At 40.5% G+C, this 18,145-nt stretch overlaps 1 protein-coding gene across 1 annotated transcript; it reads left to right on the top strand.

Moving 5' to 3' along the window:
* Positions 1–3,276: 3,276 nt before the first annotated feature.
* ARPC5 (actin related protein 2/3 complex subunit 5) lies at positions 3,277–13,759 on the top strand. Its single transcript, XM_027868493.1, has 4 exons — positions 3,277–3,484; positions 6,254–6,326; positions 9,748–9,924; positions 12,389–13,759. Exons 1-4 carry the CDS (start codon positions 3,342–3,344, stop codon positions 12,449–12,451), a joined length of 456 nt encoding a protein of 151 aa, XP_027724294.1. The 5' UTR covers positions 3,277–3,341; the 3' UTR covers positions 12,452–13,759.
* Positions 13,760–18,145: the final 4,386 nt, after the last annotated feature.

Raw genomic sequence — 18,145 nt, 5'->3', positions numbered from 1 at the left:
CAAGGTATTTTATCTGGTATTCAACACTATGGTAATAGCAAGTACTTTGACATGTGATGTTCTAATGCAAACAATTACAGGCAGGCAAGAAAAGTAGAAGCTGCATAACAGAGTAGATGGATAGAAGACAAGCCTTGGAATGAGGAAAACCTTGGTTCAAGTTCTTTCTCTGACACATACAAAATCCCATGACAACAGCACTTAACCTCTCAGATTCCCCAGGCAATTTCAATTAAGTTACAGAAGAGTGGCTGATCTGTACTGGAAAAAGTAATTTTCACACCAGAAGTTCCCCACATCAATAAGTTCAGATTCAAAAAAATTAGCATTTTTTACCCCAAATTTCAAGCTACTCAAAGACCAAAGAGTTTCTAGTAGAGAATTTGCTGATAAACAAACAGTGATTATATCTTCTAAACTTCAAGCTACTCTAAGACCAGAACTATGAGAGTTTATAGTAGGGTATTTGCTGATAAACAGTGATTGTATTTCCAAATGAGAATGTTGGAGTTCTACAATTGGTATTAACACTTATACTTCAAAGCTGCGACTTCACTGGTATGTGAATATCCCCTCTACCAATATAGACTACAAAATCTTTATGTCTTGGACATAGTATATAGTCATTGAGAGCTCACTATGGCCAAAACATTCATCATTCCATGGCCAACTGAATGATGAGCCTCTCCAAACCTATCTGGACTCCAACTCAGATGACAAACATATAAACCATAATATGCTCACATGCAATTTTCCAGCCTTAATGGCCCTGCAAAAACTTGAATTCCATTGGCACTGTCTTTAAGAACACACAGTCTCCTCCACATCATGACGAGTCAACAGTGTAGAACTTTAGGCTTTAATAGTGGTAAGGAAAAAAAGTCTGGCTGCCTTTTCCCTAAAGTAAATCAAGGTATGTTCCTCAGTTCTTTTCTTCTCTAACTATACTATAAAAGTACTGGATTTTGAGATCATGCTCACATGCTTTCCTTGCTTCCCCGATATAACCATTTAGGGACTTCAATTACAGAAACCCTCCCTGCCATTCAACAAATATTTATTGAACATCTATTACACATATATCATATTCCTACAGCAAAGATTCTAAGATGAATAAAAAGGAAATATGACATTGTCTCTGAACTCTGGAAACTTAAAATCCAGTTAAGGATTTAAAATTTATACAGAGCAAGGTCATGTATGATTAAGAGTCAAAATAAGTGATACTAAGTGCTATAGAAACTTGCAGAAAGGACTAGATTGAAGCAACTGTAGGAAACCTTATGAAAGAAGAGTTAGGCTGAATACTAAAAGAAGGGCAGAAAATCCTAATAGCCAAAGGCCACTTGAGCTAAGCATTTTATTAGTCTATTTGAAATTTTTAAAATTTAAATCAGTTTGTACCTTTAATACTGTGGTCACTCCCTTCTTGCCTATTACTGATACAGTAAAGACTGTACCATTAGACAAGAAATGTGGATATGTAATGGGATAAAAAATCTAGCCAAATTTGATCATTAAATAGGATGTAAATCAAGATTGGCCTGTAACACAAACTGAAAAGTTCTATGCTCATTGACTCTTACAAATTTTAATTCTGATTCAGAACCAATAAGTCTGTTAGCCTCTTCCCTTCATCAGTACTCTTGCCCCAGATCCTCAGAATCATAAGACCGCAACTAGGCTGACCACCCCTCATCCCTTTGTAGCATTTGTCATCTATGTCCCTTTCTCTCCTCTAACACTGCTACTACCCTAGTGCAGACCTTCATCACCTTATGCCTGGACTACTGCAATAGGCTGCTTATTGTCTCCCTGTCTCAAGCCTATCCATATTCTTGTCCATCTTCCATTCAATTGTCTAGATCTTTCTAAAGTTCAGGTCTAATCATATCACCACCACCTCCATTCAATAAATTCCAGTGACTCCTTATTATTTCCAGGATCAAATATAAAATCCTCTGTTTGGTGTTCAAAGCCCTTCATAACCTGCCCTCCCCACCACCTACCTTTCCATTCTCCTTAAACCTCCCACACCCTCATTCACTCTTCCTTACAATGACATTAGCTTCCTTACTGCTCCTCACAGTAGACAATCCTTCTCCAGGCTTTGAGCCTTTTCACGAGCTATCTCCCATGCCGGGCACATTCTTCCTCCTCATTTCTACCTCCCAGTTTCCCTCACTTCCTTCAAGTATCATTTAAAGTCCAACCTTCTCCAAAAAACCTTTCTTGGTCCTCTACAATGTAGTGCCTTCCCTCTGAGATTATGCCTCAGTTTATCCAGTATTTATCTTGTTTGTGCATAGCTGGTTGTTGGCATTTTGTCTTCCCTATTAGCCCTCCTTGAGAGCAGGGACCCGGTCTCAGTCTGGCACACAGTAGACACTTAATAAGTGCTTGCTAACTGACTGACTGACACCCCCCCTCATTTGCAACAGGTTCATCGCAGGTAGGTCACCATGACCCCTCCTCCTATCCAGGCATCTTTTCCACCACCATCCTCAATTCCCAAGTCAGGGTTTGAGGGCCATGTCATGGGCTGCCAGGGATCTGCCCTGGGATTTCTGGAGCATGGATGCGTCCTACCCTAACTGGTGGACCTCCACTTCCACAGACGTACACCAGTGCGTACCGGCCCCCGCCTGCCCCTGGCCCCTGCAGTGACCAAGTTCCAGGAGCCATCCATCCCTCCCCTCTCACGGGCACAAGCCCACATCCCCCACAGCTCCGCCGGGACCGAGGTTACAGCGCAGCAGCGGCGGCAGCTACAGCCCGAGCCCATCCCCACCAGCCCGCCTCCCCCTCCCCCAGGGCCCCACCCCCCAGGACCCATAGCAGACCAGTTTAAGGACCGGTCCACAGTCTGTTTCTATGGTAATCCCCTGGGAATCACGTGACCCGCGCGGACGACCAATCGTCTCTTACCTCTGCCTCCTCCAGCGGTTTTGCTTTCTGCCCTTCCTCTTTTTTTTTCCGCCCACCCCTTTCTCCCAGCCCCGCCCCCTTTCTGCGTGGGGGGAGGGGGAAGGGGAGTTCGCGCTTGCGTACAAAGAGAGGCGCGCTTCCTCCGCGGGCTCGCGCTGCCTCGGTGGGGGAGGGGCGGGACCAAGCGCTGGAGTCCGCCCCTCCCCAGGACGCAGGCGTAGTAGCGGCCGGCGCCGCAGCGGGCGACGCCCCAGAGCGGAAGAGGGAAGTGAAGGCGAAGAGCGAGCAGAAGAAGCCGGAGCCGGAGCCGGAGCCGGAGGTGGGGGGGTCGGGGACAGCAGGGGACCCGGGGGAGGAGACAGCGGCGGCGGCGACCACCACAGGGGCTAATTGCCACCCGGTCCGGCGTGGGGATGTCGAAGCACACGGTGTCGTCGGCCCGGTTCCGAAAGGTGGATGTGGATGAGTATGACGAGAACAAGTTCGTGGACGAGGAGGACGGGGGCGAGGGCCAGGCAGGGCCCGACGAGGGCGAGGTGGACTCGTGCCTGCGACAATATCCTTCCGCCCACCCGCGGGTCCCGGGCCGCCCTTCCCCCACAGCCTCCCCCTCAGCCCTCCCCGCGCGTGCGTGGGCCGGACCTGTCACTGGCCTGGCCCCCGTCTCAGGAGAGGAGGAGATGGGGGGGCCTCCAGCAAGCCCCTGCCCACGAACCCGGGGCGTCTTTTTCCCTCCCCTCCCACGCCATCGCCCTTTTGACGCTTCCGTGGGCTGGTTTTTTTCAGGAGAGTGCAGCCGTGGCCCAAGAAGGCGTATTATAATAGTCAGTGGGTGTTGTCCCCTGTATAGACCGATATACTGAAAGCTATCATCCAAGGAGCCTCCTAACATTCAGGGGGAGGGAGATCATTAGAAGGCTTTTTTTTTCCTTTCAGAATTTAAAATCATTTTCCGGGGGGAGGGGGCAATAGAGTTTTTATCCCCGTCTCTATTCCCAATATCTCCTTATCCTTCTGGCAGGTGAGTTTTTCCTAATCGTGAAGCTAGTTAGAATAACTTGTTTTATCCAGCATCACTTAAGTAATAGGTGAGTTCTTTCTAATCGTGGAGGTTGTTAGAATAACGTCTTTTGTCCAGCGTTGATTAGATAATAGAACTACAGCCCTTACCCTAGAGTTGCCTCAGAAAAAAAAAAAGAAAATTGTCAAGAAAACCTCGAGCCCCTTATCTGGTGGAATTATACCTGGCAAGAATTAGCCATGAATGAGGAAGATGGTATCTGGGAGGATCTAAAGTAAAATCCCACCCATTAAACCCTAGAGGAACATAACGTCTTGAGTAATGCAAAATCATTTGAGTGATTTTCAGATTGCTTCCATTTTTAGTTTAAATGAGGCTATCGTTTCCCAGCTTTTGTATATCTGAATATTCATAACTGGGTGTAAATACATTTTATAGAATCTGTGGGAAGGTGTAGGTGTTGCAGCAACCAGATCGGTTTTTTAAAAATCTCATGCTAGAGTTTTATGTTTTACACTTTAGTAATTTTCTTAGAATTTTTTTTTCAATCAGATGAGGAAGGACTTTTTTTTTAATCAGCTTTTGTTATATATGAGATTAAAGTGTTGGGGGAGAGGTGTGCAAAAAGTAAATATACTTGGTAGTACCTTTAATGTATTAAGGCATTCCCAAGCAGAGCTCTAAGTATTTATAATCATCATTATTCTTCTGAATTTCTCTGCTTTTACATGGAAATGTTACATTCTGCCTATATGAGCTGTGGTTATGTTCTATTACCTTTCTGTGAAATATTTAATTATCATCTCTCACCCCATATGTACCTAAACTACAGAAAGGATATGCTAGAAGCCTCCTAGGTCTCCTTGAAAATAGTAGGAGGGAAATTAATTTTTTGGTTTTTGTTTTTTAATTCAGTCATTGATTCCTCTAACCCAATAGGATATAAGAGGCAATATCCTTTCCAACTTACCATAAATTGTCTTCTGTGAACAAATTATCATTTAAAGACAGCCTGATGTAGTAGAAAGAATACTGGAGTATGAAGAAAGACCCAGGTTCTGATCCTAGCTCTGTCAATTCTGAGCTTTGTGATCTTGGGCAAGTCAGTTTCCCTTTGGAGCTCAGTTTCCTCAATTGTAAAATGAAAGGGTTGAAGACTATATGAACTCTTTCTAAGGACCCCTGGTGCCCTAAACCTATGATTTTTAATGACTGATTTAAGTATCTCTGCGTGATTTTTAAGTGATATGACTATATTTTCATTAAGATAGTAATTTCATTTGAAATATTAGTAGATCAGTAGATAAAACTGCAGTTATTAAAAGCGTAGTGTCTTGTCTTCTTTATTTTACTAGAGCTAGGGAAAGATGCAGTCTTGGAGCCAGTCTATATGGTTCTATAGATGGAGGAAACGAATGAACCCTGTGTGGTTTTCCTTTTAGGGGAATAACTCTACATTCTGACAGTCTGATTGGCTTTCAGTTCCTCATGATTGCTCAGTCGGTGGTGCTTTCAAGAAGGAGGGTTTGAGTCTTGTTGGTATGGTCTAAATTTGGTGATTAATGTTTTGAAAAGTTCAAGAAAAAGAAGAAAAGAAACATTTTCTAAATTGAATAGTTAAATGAAACTTTTAATTAAAGAACAATATAGAGAATTATTTATAGTTTATTGCCCCTTCTTACCTTGGTTTTCTAGTGCTTCTTTAAAGAAGATGGCCTTATTGGATATTGCAGAGGTGCCATTAGTTCAAATTAGCAGTGTTTTAGTATCCTCTTTAACTTAATATAAGGTTTTGGTAATGAGACAATATAATTGTTTTCTGTTAGAACTTCCTGTTTTGGTAGATGACAGGCTAAGGTTTTCCCATTAGGACTACACCATTTGGAGGATACAATAATTCTATTGTAATCTATTGGGGTTTCTGTAATACTTACTGTGTTAAATCTTGGAATGATTTTTTTGCATGCTGATGTTATTTGAAAATCAAAACCATTCAAGCTTATTTTAAGGATTTTAGGAACAAATGTGAATGAATGAAGTAAGAACAAATGGTAGTGTCACTTTTTTTTTAAATGTTTGTATGTATTTATAATATAAAAAGGATTTCATTGTAAATTTACCTCCTAGAAGCTATGACATTGAATTTTCTAATAAGCATCTAAAATAGTAGCATAAGGTACAAAGATACAATACAAATACAAATAATAAAAAGGTAGTAAAGGAATACATAAAGGGACACTATTTCACGAATAGCTTTAATGCATTCGAGTACTTGGTTTTCTTGTTATCCTTAACTTCTATTACAGGGAACATGACAGCTGCATTACAGGCAGCTCTGAAAAACCCTCCAATCAACACCAAGAGTCAAGCAGTTAAGGTAAGTCATTAACAACGTAGATCTCTGCTCCTATTGATGCTACTTGCTGAGGCTTAGGTAAATAAGAAATTCAAAGAAGTATAACAGTTCCTGCTTTTATTTCAACTATCAACTCCTTAAGAGCATACCCACATCGGGCAGCTAGGTGGTGCAGTGGGCAGAGCACCCATCCTGGGGTCAGGAGGACCTGAGTTCACTTCCTGCCTCAGATGACGGGCGTTCTAGCTGTGTGGTCCTGGGCAAGTCACTTACCCCCATTGCCTCTACCAAAGAAAAAAAGTATACATACAAAAATAACAATACAAAGCAGTATATGATAAGTAGGGGCTCCTAGGTGGCGCCATAGTGCATAGAGCACCAGCCCTAGAGTGAGGAAGACCTCTCAAGTTCAAATCTGGCCTCTGACACTTACTAGCTGTGTGACCCTGAGCAAGTCACTTAACCCTGTTTGCCTCCCTTCTTCACCTGTAAAATGAGCTAGAGAAGGAAATGGCAAACCTCTCCAGTATCTTTGCCAAGAATACCCCAAATGGGGTCACAAAGAGTCGGACACAACTGATACAACCAAATACTGTAAGTGGCAAATTAATAATGTGGACAGTAAGTGCTCTTGGAGTTCGGAGGAGAGGAACAGATCACTTTAGGCTAGAGCATGGGTGGTATAGGGGAAAGAAGGCTCAGCTTGGAGGCTGAGGCGCTTGCACTGGTTCATTTCTTGCCTCTGATGCTTTGCTAGTTGTGGAACCATGGGCAAGCCTCTGAACTTCAGTTTGCCCCTGTGTTCCCCATGAGGTTAATATTATTATTAATTATAATTATTAATATTCTGTAGTGATGTTAACTACAGAAGTTATCTGATATGACACGATATGGAGACAGTATAGTATTGTAGACAGAGGAATGAACTTGTGAACACAGGACCTGAATTTGAATCCCACAAGTCACTCAACTTCTCTGAGTATCCTCATCTGTAAGATAAAGAATTTGGATTCAGTAATCTCCCAGGTTTCTTCCAACTCTAGTTCTGTGGTCCTATGCCTGTATATATGTCAGCTGTGATGATGGTTTCTCTTTAGTTCAACCTAAAGTTGAAGTGAGGTTTGAACTAGGCCTTGAAGGATAGGTGGAATTTAGGTGGCTTGTCAAAAATAAGCTCATTCTATTCATTCACTAACTCCCAATAGAGCGCAAGTATTTTTGTCACCAAGAAATTGTATGTTATAGCATTGAATCCACTCTCATTGCCTGTTAAGACCCCCTAAATAAATGCTGGTAAAGGTCAGGTTGATTGTAAGATTCTATTTTATGGCAGTTGCAGTATATAGTATCTTAAATTTGGAAGTAATTTAAACAGATTGATGTTTTGTATCGGAAACAAATTTTCTTGGTTTCCAAACTGGGGGGGGGGGGGGGACCACTTCTGAAATGGTAGCTTGGTAGCTTTTTTTCAGTTTACATGTGGGAGGTTCTTACATTGCACTGTTTGAATAGATCTCCAAATCCTGTAGCTGCAGAGTTTCTAAGTTGCTTACCTATAGATAACAATAAATGGTGAAGACATTTTATAATATTCAAATTTAAAAGTTCTAAAGGGAACCAAGGGATTTTGAAAGGACTGGGTTTTCTTTGGTTGGTCTGATTATTAACCTATGGTCTTGGGAATGTGTGGAAGTGAGGAAACAGCTCTGCTCTTTGGACAGCCTTTGTAAAAGAAATCATTGAAGACAAATGAGTACATACACGTTTTACCACACTAATCTTATCTCTACTGCAGGAGAGAACCACACCCTTTAAAGAGAAGATTAATCCAGGCTGAAATCAAGGCCATCTTGTAAAAGTTTTAGATCTTGGTCTGTAACTTCAAGACAAACTTTTAACCAGATCTTTTTCCTACCTAACCTTCCAAAGCAAGCTTTGCAAGATTAAAATTGGAGTCAAAGTGCTACATTGATTCAAATCTCACTTCGGACACCTGTTATTTGTGTAGCATTTAGCAAGTTACTTAACTCACTTTGCCCTTGGTTTCTTAGACTAGACAGTCTCTGAAGTTCCTTCTATTTTTAAATCTCTGATTTAATGCATCCAGATGGAAAAATTTCAAACTTTTAGGCTTTAAAAGTTGCAGCCATTTGTAATGTAAAAAATATCAAAATTACAGACACTAAGGTGTGATGAACATGCATTGCTAAGTTTTTATTCTCACTCAAAGCTGCTTCAGGGCTCAACTTTTTTTTTTTTAAACTTCCTTATTCCCTTTTTCTCTAGACTTCCTCCAGGTTTATTTAGAATGATGATATAGTAATAATGATCTTGCCTTCAGCTTCATAGTCAATGTGTATTCTAGGTTTTAGATGTTCAGTTATGGCAATTCCAGCAGTGCTACCATGTTAGTCACATCAGGGTTATAGAATTCACCTTCACTTCTAACAAGTTGTATGACATACATTTTTTGATTGTATAAGTAATGCCCTTGAAGTTATTGTATCTACTTTTCTGTGTACTGTTGTAGGTGGGGGTAATAATGGGTAAACAATTTAAAAATTAAGCAATACAGTATATATTAAGGATCAGAACTTACTGATACTGGATGGGAACTAGAGAATAAATGGTCTGTATCTCATGTTTCAACAACCAGTAAAATTCTAGATATAATCGTAAGTGATTATTTAAGGCTACCCTTTTCTTACAGCCACAGAAAAGCCAAGGAAACTAAAGACATAATTCAGAATGCCATAACTTTGGCTGTGGCAGGATGGGCAAGCTGGAGAACTAGGAGATAGAGAAAGGAATTCTTGTCCTGTACATCAGGAAGCTTTAATTCTGGGATCAAGAACCGGTATTCCATATACCATCCCAGTGCTATCTTGAGCTAAACTAGCATAATCCAGAATTCCTTCATTGGCCTCTTTCTCATATTGGTCCTAGGGAACCTAGCAATAAGTTGTCTGTTAATGCTATAGAAGTACCTAGCACATGTGTGTGCACATGTACACACACATACACACACACACACACACACACACACTCTATGTGGCTTGGAGATGCCATGGAGTTAAAACTTCTTCCTGGATGTAGCTATGTTACATGGAACCTGCTCTCCTTATCCCCTCCAATAAAAGGATCCTGGGAAAAGGGCAATGCACTGGGACCTGAGTTCAGATCCCTACTCTGGTTCTTGTTACCTGGGTGACTTAACCTCTCTGGGCCTTCATTTACTTATTGGTAAGGTCCCTTTCCAACTCTAACCCTTTGATCAGTCCTGTCTGATTGACTATCTGAGACCCTTTCCAGCTGCTGTGGGGAGTTATGAATTCCAATCCAGAGCTGGTCTTTCCACCATCTCTTAGCTGACATTAAGAGCAGTGTCTGTATCTAATTCAGCTCCTTATCGCAATATGTGTACATATGCATTTTCTTGCAGGACCGAGCAGGCAGCATCGTCCTGAAGGTGCTTATCTCTTTTAAAGCTAATGATATTGAGAAAGCAGTGCAGTCTCTGGACAAGAACGGTGTGGATCTTCTAATGAAGTACATTTATAAGGGCTTTGAAAGCCCCTCAGATAATAGCAGCGCTGTGCTACTGCAGTGGCATGAAAAGGTCAGTTTATGACATACCATTTTTGTGAGATTGATGGTTCTCTTCTAAGTAAACAAGTAAGAAATAATAGCCCTTCCAGAAAAGGATGTTATTTGCTTCTGGTGGTGTATCTTAATTTTTCTTCTTTTTATTTTTACAGGTAATTGTTGGAAAATAAGATTTAGACTTTGGGGTTCACTGTCCAGGATTATCCTCTTAGGCTATTTTACTATTTTTGACACTGATATTCCCTGTAGTAATGCATAAGCTTCAGCGCTTCAAGAATCTGCAATATGAGCAGCCCTTCTATTGTACTGCTGCAAGCAGCTCCACTAAATGTAGGTGGTTGCCGTTCAGCGTTTTGCAGTGGTTCAAATTTTCTTTGCTCTGCAGACAATCTAGATGAACCTCTCCAGATTTAGCTTGGCTGGTTCTCAGAAAAGAGATTTGCAGATCTTCACTGGGCCTGTATGCAAAGCCTTTCTATCTTGGTAGGACCTGCGAGAGCTATTCTGTTGGTATAGTCTTTGAGAACCCAGGGTCATCTTCACAACATGGTGAGGTATTTGAATAGGGCTTTTGTTGTGGTACTCTGGGAATATCTGGTAATACTTTTAGAGTAATACATAGTAATATATGACAGGTGGTCAAGCATTAATTAAGCACCAGTTATGTGCCAGGCAGTGTGCTAAGTACTGGGAATACAAAAAAAAAGCCAAGACAATCCCTGCCCTGAAGGGGCTTACGGTCTAATGGGGAAGACAAACGAGTAATTAAACAACTATGTATAAACCAGTTATACAGGATAAATAGGAGAGAAGGCACTAGGATTAAGAGGATCAAGAAAGGCCTGTAGAAGAGGAAATTTTTTTCTAGGACTTGAAAGAAACCAGGAGGTGGAGATAAGAGAAAACATTCCAGGCAGGGAATAGCCAGAGACAATGCCCGGAGCCTAGAGATGATGTGTCTTGTTTAAGAAATGGCCAGGAGGCCAGTGTGATTTTGGATCAAAGAGTGTAAGGTATAAGAAGACTGGAAAGGTAAGAGGGGCCAGTGTTATGAAGGGCTTTGAATACCAGAGGATTTCATATTTGATCCTAGAGGTGACAGGGAGCCACTGGAATTTCTTGAGTAGGGTGATATGATCCATCTGTGCTTTTGGCAAGTTACTTTGGTAGCTGAGTAGAGGGTGAACTTGAGTGAGGAGAGACTTATGGTAGGCTGACCAGCTGATGGGCTGTTAGAGTAGTTCAGGCATAAGGAGATGAGGTCCTGCACCAGGGTGGTAGCAGTGTCCAAGGAAAGAAGGAAGTGTATTTGAGAGTTGTTATGAAGGTGAAATGGACAGAACTTGGCAATGGATTGGGAGTGGTTGATAGATAGTGAGGAATCAAGGATGACACCTAAGTTTTAAGTCAGATTTTTACTTTGTAACAAGAACTAGGAAATCTTAAACCTTATTGTTGTTAGGCAGATTATTTCCCCAGATTACAGACATGTAAACAAAACCCTGGCCCTTTTTAAGGGAACCGTGATCCTAACGGGAAAGGAAAATGGGAATCGTGATATGATTCATGTCCTGGGCAGCACCTGAATAAAATGCTATTTCTACAAAAAGCATAGTAGCTGCCTTTGACAGTATGAAATGTACAACTTCTATATGCAGTTCAAATAAATCTATGCTTTAAATGTAACTGCCATATCTCATGTTAAGCAGTAGAGAACTGTTGAAAATTTTTAAGCAGTAGAGTGACATTCTGCTTGTTGAAAATATTTTCTAGTTGCTACCAAGTGACTTAAAAAATATTTTACAAGTTATAATCAAAATTTTGGCTCTGAGTTGCCACAGTCAATTTAGTTTTACACGGACATGTACCATTTATAATTTGCTCCTATCAAGTATGTATACAAAATTATTAAAACTTAAAAACTGCTAAACTATGTCCTCCTATATGTTAAAACACACACAAAAAGACCCATTCAGGTGGAAGATAATGATTGAAAAATCCAATCACTTTGAATTACTTTGGGCCCTGTTTCTTCAAAAATATAAGGAAATGGTCCTGGTTTAAATCTTTTAGAATATCTTATTAGTTATTAAATAGTACCTTTTCAATTTAAGAAGAATCTTTGACTAAAAAAATACTACCCCAATCTGAATAGATATTGGGGTGGTGGATTTTTAGCTTGAATCACTGACTCATCATTTGTTTTAAAATAAGCATATCAGAGTTGAAGTTTAGATACATTCTTGAGAATTTGGATATATCCCCATTTATATTTGCTTATCCATGTGTTCATGAATTTAAATGGGAAGGTTTCATTTTGATGCTTCTTTTCAACATATAGTACTATATAATGTAAAAATCAACATCTTCACCCAGTTTTGTGTTGTCAGTACAAATTAACCCCCAACATTTTGCATAATCTAAAGATGTCTGGTTAATGATTTTGTTTCAACATTTGCCTTTTGGTTTGTTTATAGGCACTTGCTGCTGGAGGGGTAGGGTCCATCGTTCGAGTCTTGACTGCCAGGAAAACAGTTTAGTCCAGCAAAAAGTGGGCACCTGCCACGGCTATGGGAGTTGCTGGTACAAAGACCAAAACAGCCAAATGCCGCTGCTGCCCTGTGGGGAGCGTCTGCGTCTCTCAGCTTTGCCTTCTTGCTTCTTTTTTCATATCTGTGAAGGAAAAAAATGCATATCGGTTTTTTCTTTAGTTAAAAATTGGGGTAATGTAGAGGTGCAGTTTTGTTTTAACAGGCATATTTGATGCTCTCAAAACTGTTTCAGTCACACACACACACACACACACACACACCCGTGTATAGAGTGATTTGCATTCAAATATACTTGTGCAGTTTTAACCCCTGTTAGCTGGATCTTTCAAACTGATACATTGGTATTTGATCAAAACCTGAGGGCAGTGTCTTAATACATTGCCAATCAGGCAGTATACCTTAAAAGAGATGTTTGAAAGACTGGCAGCTATTAATACAGCAAAACTGGACCAACTTCTGGTCAAGAAGAATGTATTACTGAAACAGATTTTTTTTTTAAAGAAAATACACACACCTTGCAGCTTTGGTTCTCTTTGCATCCAGATTATCTATGTTGTGAGTTGTGTGTTCTTTCTCTCAGCATCTGCTATTTATATCTTCTCAGTTTCTTTGACTATTCAGGATCCAGAACAAGGGGTCATCATATATTCAGAAATATCTGCACAATATTACTGCCTGACTAGCATAAGCATAAAGCTTTTGCCCCCGTGGAATGGCCCTGTTTAAGGGAACTGTGATCCTAATGGGAAAGGAAAATGGGAATCGTGATATGATTCATGTCCTGGGCAGCACCTGAGTAAAATGCTATTTCTACAAAAAGCATAGTAGCTGCCTTTGACAGTGTGAAATGTACAACTGGTATGTGCCCTATAGTTGTCTCTCTGATCAGTGTTCTTCAGGTAGTTGGGATCTCAAAAGATTTGGTTCTGATCCAAACACATACACATTCCGTGTATTATTATAGTGTTTTGTTTTTAAGAGAAACAGCCACACAACAAAAAAGTGTTTACTTTGTTGGATAAACCAAATCAATTCTCTCAGAAATGACAGGTGCTTTTAAAAAGCTATTCTTCAGGAACTCTAGAGCAAACCACCTGGGACCACCTGAATGCATATGACCAGGAGGGAAACAGCCTGTGTCTAATACTTACGTCCGACACCAGTTCACATATCGGTTATTTCTGTGAAAACTGGTGCAGAATTTCAGAAAACTCTTTGCTGTTTTTGATACCTGCTTTTTTTTTTTTGTAAAAATGATGAAGTTCTGAAAATAAATTGTCATTGTTGAATATTTTATTTTTCTAGATGTCTTATTTTTTTGATAGTTGTGAAAGTAAAGGTCATATAGAAGAAATACTTTGTGAGATCATCTGTCTGGAAACGTTACTGGGTCTATTAGAAACCTTATTTCTGGCCCAGCCTCTCATGTAAGATTCTCTTAAAATAAAAATTAGGAATGAAACTACAAATAGAGTATTTGGATAGCAAAAGGGATATAGCAAGAAGACAATTTCTGTGCAAGAAGCTATCCCTAAGGAGCAGCTAGGTGGCACAGTGGACGGAGCACCAACCCTGGATTCAGGAGGACCTGAGTTCAAATCAGGCCTTAGACGCATAACTTACTACCTGTGTGACTGTGGGCAAGTCACTTAACCCCATTGCCTAGCCAAAAGAAAAAAAAGCTATCCCTAATACTTACGATTTATAAGTGTTTTTATTGGGTCAAGTACTTCCAAATATTAATTTGTTTGCATTGACATTTAGAAATTAAAAACAAACCAGAAAAAGAAGCATTAACAAACCAGAACTCATCCATAGGAGCATAATCAGGATGGTGAAGGGATGCCAAAGCATGTCATGTGAAGAATGAAAATTATTTAGGAGAAAACTGAGAGGTGGCATATCTGTCTTCAGATACTCAAGAATGTTTTGTTCTGGAATTCTGTTACTCCAGAAGATTGCACGAGGCCTAATGAGCAGTAAATATACAAGTTAGAGAATTTTGAGGTGACTGACTTGTGACTACAGAATAGGAATCTCCAATATTAATGCTCCAGTCTGCAGACATTTCACTGTGGTGCCAAATGAGCAACAAGCAACAGTGAATTCTTGCAAGCAGTTTTGATCATGGAAGTCTGCTGACCAAAAACTAGCATTGTTGAAGCATTGGTGGTAGTTGAGTTACTGAGTACTGTGGAGATACGGATTTGTTCCTTTTCCAGAAGGAGTCAAGTTTCCTACTGCACATAATAAAGTAGTGGAAGGAGTATTAAACTTGGGAGCCAGTCCCTGGGTTTGAGCTCTGACTCCGTTGTGCACCCTTGTCATTTATTCTTTCTTATCCTTGGTTTCCTGTGTAAGATGGGCATGATACGTTCCTTACCTGTCTCACGGTTGGCAGAGCTCAACTTCATGTGAAGCCCTCTGTAATAATAAGAACATTATAAAAATGTTGAATGGCTAGAAATACAATATGGGAGGGTACTTAAGCATAGAACTAACGAGCCAAGCTTTGTAGTACAGACAAGTAGAGTTGTCAAAGGAGAAGGGGGCTGAGGTACTTGAAAGAAGCTTTGTGGAGGAGATAGGACTTGAGACCGTGGAGCTATGAAAATTCAATAGGCAGGTAAATCTAGTTTTCAAAGGGTCTGCTCAAGTTCAGAGTTCATCCCAGCCCTGGGTCATGCAGTCTTGAGAACCCAGGATGTAGCTTGTGAATATCATTTAGGATGAACCCTGAGATATATGTGGGCATAAGGCAGTAGAGCGATACTCAACCATCACCCTAGTACATCTTAGTATTTCAGTGGGATGCTGGAACAAGGCAAGTTTCAGATGTTGTTGCTCTCTTTTCCACGTTTATCCTCCTTTCATTCTTGGCTTTGTTATTTCCCTGCCTCCCTTGCCATGTATCCCTTTATTTTTTTTTATCCCAATGTTTTCTCTTTGCTCCCTCCCTTTTTTCTGTCATAACTGCTTTCCCTTGTAATCCTATCTTTTTCTACCCAGTCACATCTGATTCTCAGCTGCTTGAGCACTCAGAGTAATTTCGTGCAAATTAGAGATGTGTGCTGAATCATTTATTTTAGACTTGAGTTTTTGTTTTGTTTTGGTGGAGGGAAGGGCCTTCTCTTTTCAAAAAAAAAAATACATATTTTGTTTTACATAACCATTTTGAAATACACCCCCTACTCAGCAAGCCATACTTTACAACAAAAGATTAAAATAGAAAAATCTTCCCCTGCTTCTCTGAACTCTTCATATTCTTATAGTGCAATAATATTAGTGCTGAGTCATTTGTAATATTCTAGATAAAATTAGACCAAGTTGTACCCCTTCCCATATTTGAGTAGTGCTCAAAATTCAGAAAAAAATGTGTCGTTTTTAAACTGAGTTGCTAGGGATTGTTTAGGATTTGATTATCATAAATCTGATCAACAATTGGCAAATAAAAAATAAAATAGCCATCCACAGTTCATCCGTAGTGCTACTGCACAAAGAATGAAATAATCTCAATATGTAAAGAGTTTATATTCTAATGGGGGAGATGAACAAAGACATAAATAAAGGTAAAATGAGTAAATACAAAAAAGATAAAAATAAGGTAGCTCTGACAGGGAGGACACTAGGAGGTGGGATTAGGAACAGCTTCATGGAGAAGATGGCGCTTGAGTTTAGTCTTAAAGGAAAAAAGTGCATTCTAGGCATGTGGGATGGTCAGTCAGATGAAATTTCAGGTGAAGAAAATAGAGAAGGCAAGTTTGACTGGATGTCAGAGTATGGAAGGGGGAGTAATATCCATTGAAACTGTAAAGATAGGTTGGGGACAATTTAGAAAACTAGACAGGAGTTTTTGTTTTATCCTAGACACATCAGGAAACCACTGGAGTTAAGTATTGAGTCACAGGGTCAGGAAAATTACTTCGACAGCAGTCTCTATTGTGAACTAGAATGGGGACAGATGGGGCAGGGTGGAGGGTGTTGCAATAATTTAGTCAATCACCACCAACTAAGGTAGTAGCTGCGCTGAATGGAGAGAAGAGGTTGGATGAAAGAGATGGGAAGTTAGGAATAGCAAGATGTGACAGCTAATGGAGATAATGTGGGATGAGAAAGAGTGGAGGATGATGCCAACATTACAAACCTTAGAGCCTAGAAGTATGGTGGTGCTTTCAACAGAAACAAAAGTTTGGGGGAAAAGATAATGAGTTCAATTTTGGACATGCTGAAGTATCCAACAGGCAATTAGTGGTGTGTGGCTGACAAAAGACTGGGGCTGGATATAGATCTATCTGAGTCATCTGCATAAAGGTAATAACTAAACCCATGGGAACTAAGGACCAAGAGAGAATGTAGAGGAAGAAGAGAAGGGGGCCCAGGACAGAACACCCACAGTTTAGGGAAGAGGGAATATGAATGATGTGCCAGCAAGGCAGGGGTCATATAGGTGGGAAAACCAGGAGAGACTAGTGTCAGGACAAAAAAGAGAGAATATCCAAGAAAATTGGGTGGTCATCAGTGTCAAAGGCAACAGACAGGTTAAGAAGGCTTAGGACTGAGAAAAACCATTAGATTTGGCAAATAACCAACCACTGATGACTTTGAAGAGAACAGTTTCAGTGAAGTTTGAAGCCCTATTGGAATGTAGAACCCTTTAGGAGGGATCTCTACAAAACAAAGGCTCAATTATGCTGACACATTTGTGATCCAGTAGAAGGGAAGGAGCGGGCAGCTCTACGAACTGACATACCTGTGTACTTCTTGCTAGCTAAGGAGGACCCAGAACCGGGGAGCAACAGAAAGATGTTCTTAAACTGGAGACGTAAGGAGCAAACTGAAAGTAAGATACCTCATTCACCCCTAGGTGGTGCCACTCAGCTACACTGGTGTATTACTTTCTGATGGATTCTTAAGTACAGTATTCAAAGTAGAAATCCAAAACCCTGGGTTTTCTTTGCCATTAATAAATTTGCCTTGTGAGCATAAATGGGATGATGCTGGGTTCTTGAAGACTATGCCAACAGAACACAAACTCTGGCAGGTGCTACCATGTTGGATGAGGTGATAGTAAAGCTAAATTTTGAGTAATTTTCATCATTAAATTGGCCATGAAGTTACTAAATTTTCAGCCACAAAAACTCTTAAAGACTATTTACTAAGTTATATAGGCATTGTGATATGAGTTGGCGAAGGGAGTACTAATGACAAAATCACAGATTATTGGAAATATTGGAATCTAAGGAAGGACATGATAAATTATCTAGTCCACATTCTTACAGGCAAGAAAGCAGGCCCAGAGAGGTCTTTGTCCAAGTTTCAACCTTCTGACTCCAAATTCTGTGTTTTTCCTACTATCTATATTCTCTCTCTCTCTCTCTCCCTCTGTGTGTGTGTGTGTGTGTGTAATCTATTTCTGGCACTCAAGAATCCCCCACCCCACCCTTCTCCACCCCAGTGTGCCAGCCAATCTCTTTCTCTAACCCTTCAAAACCTTTTTCTGACTGTTCAAAAGCCTTCATAATCTAATGCTGCCACACACACACACACACACACACACACACACACACACACCCCCCTTTCTTCAGGTCTCTTCAGTCTTTTCCTTTTGCAACCTGAAATGGGATTGGTGTCATTCATCTTCTCTGTTGAAACTGGAAGCATCCCAAGACTGAAGAGACCTGA

This window comes from Vombatus ursinus, unplaced genomic scaffold (assembly GCF_900497805.2).
Source record: "Vombatus ursinus unplaced genomic scaffold, bare-nosed wombat genome assembly UNPS02014789.1, whole genome shotgun sequence".
Lineage (NCBI taxonomy): Eukaryota > Metazoa > Chordata > Mammalia > Diprotodontia > Vombatidae > Vombatus > Vombatus ursinus.
This window is presented reverse-complemented; position numbering and strand designations above follow the sequence as displayed.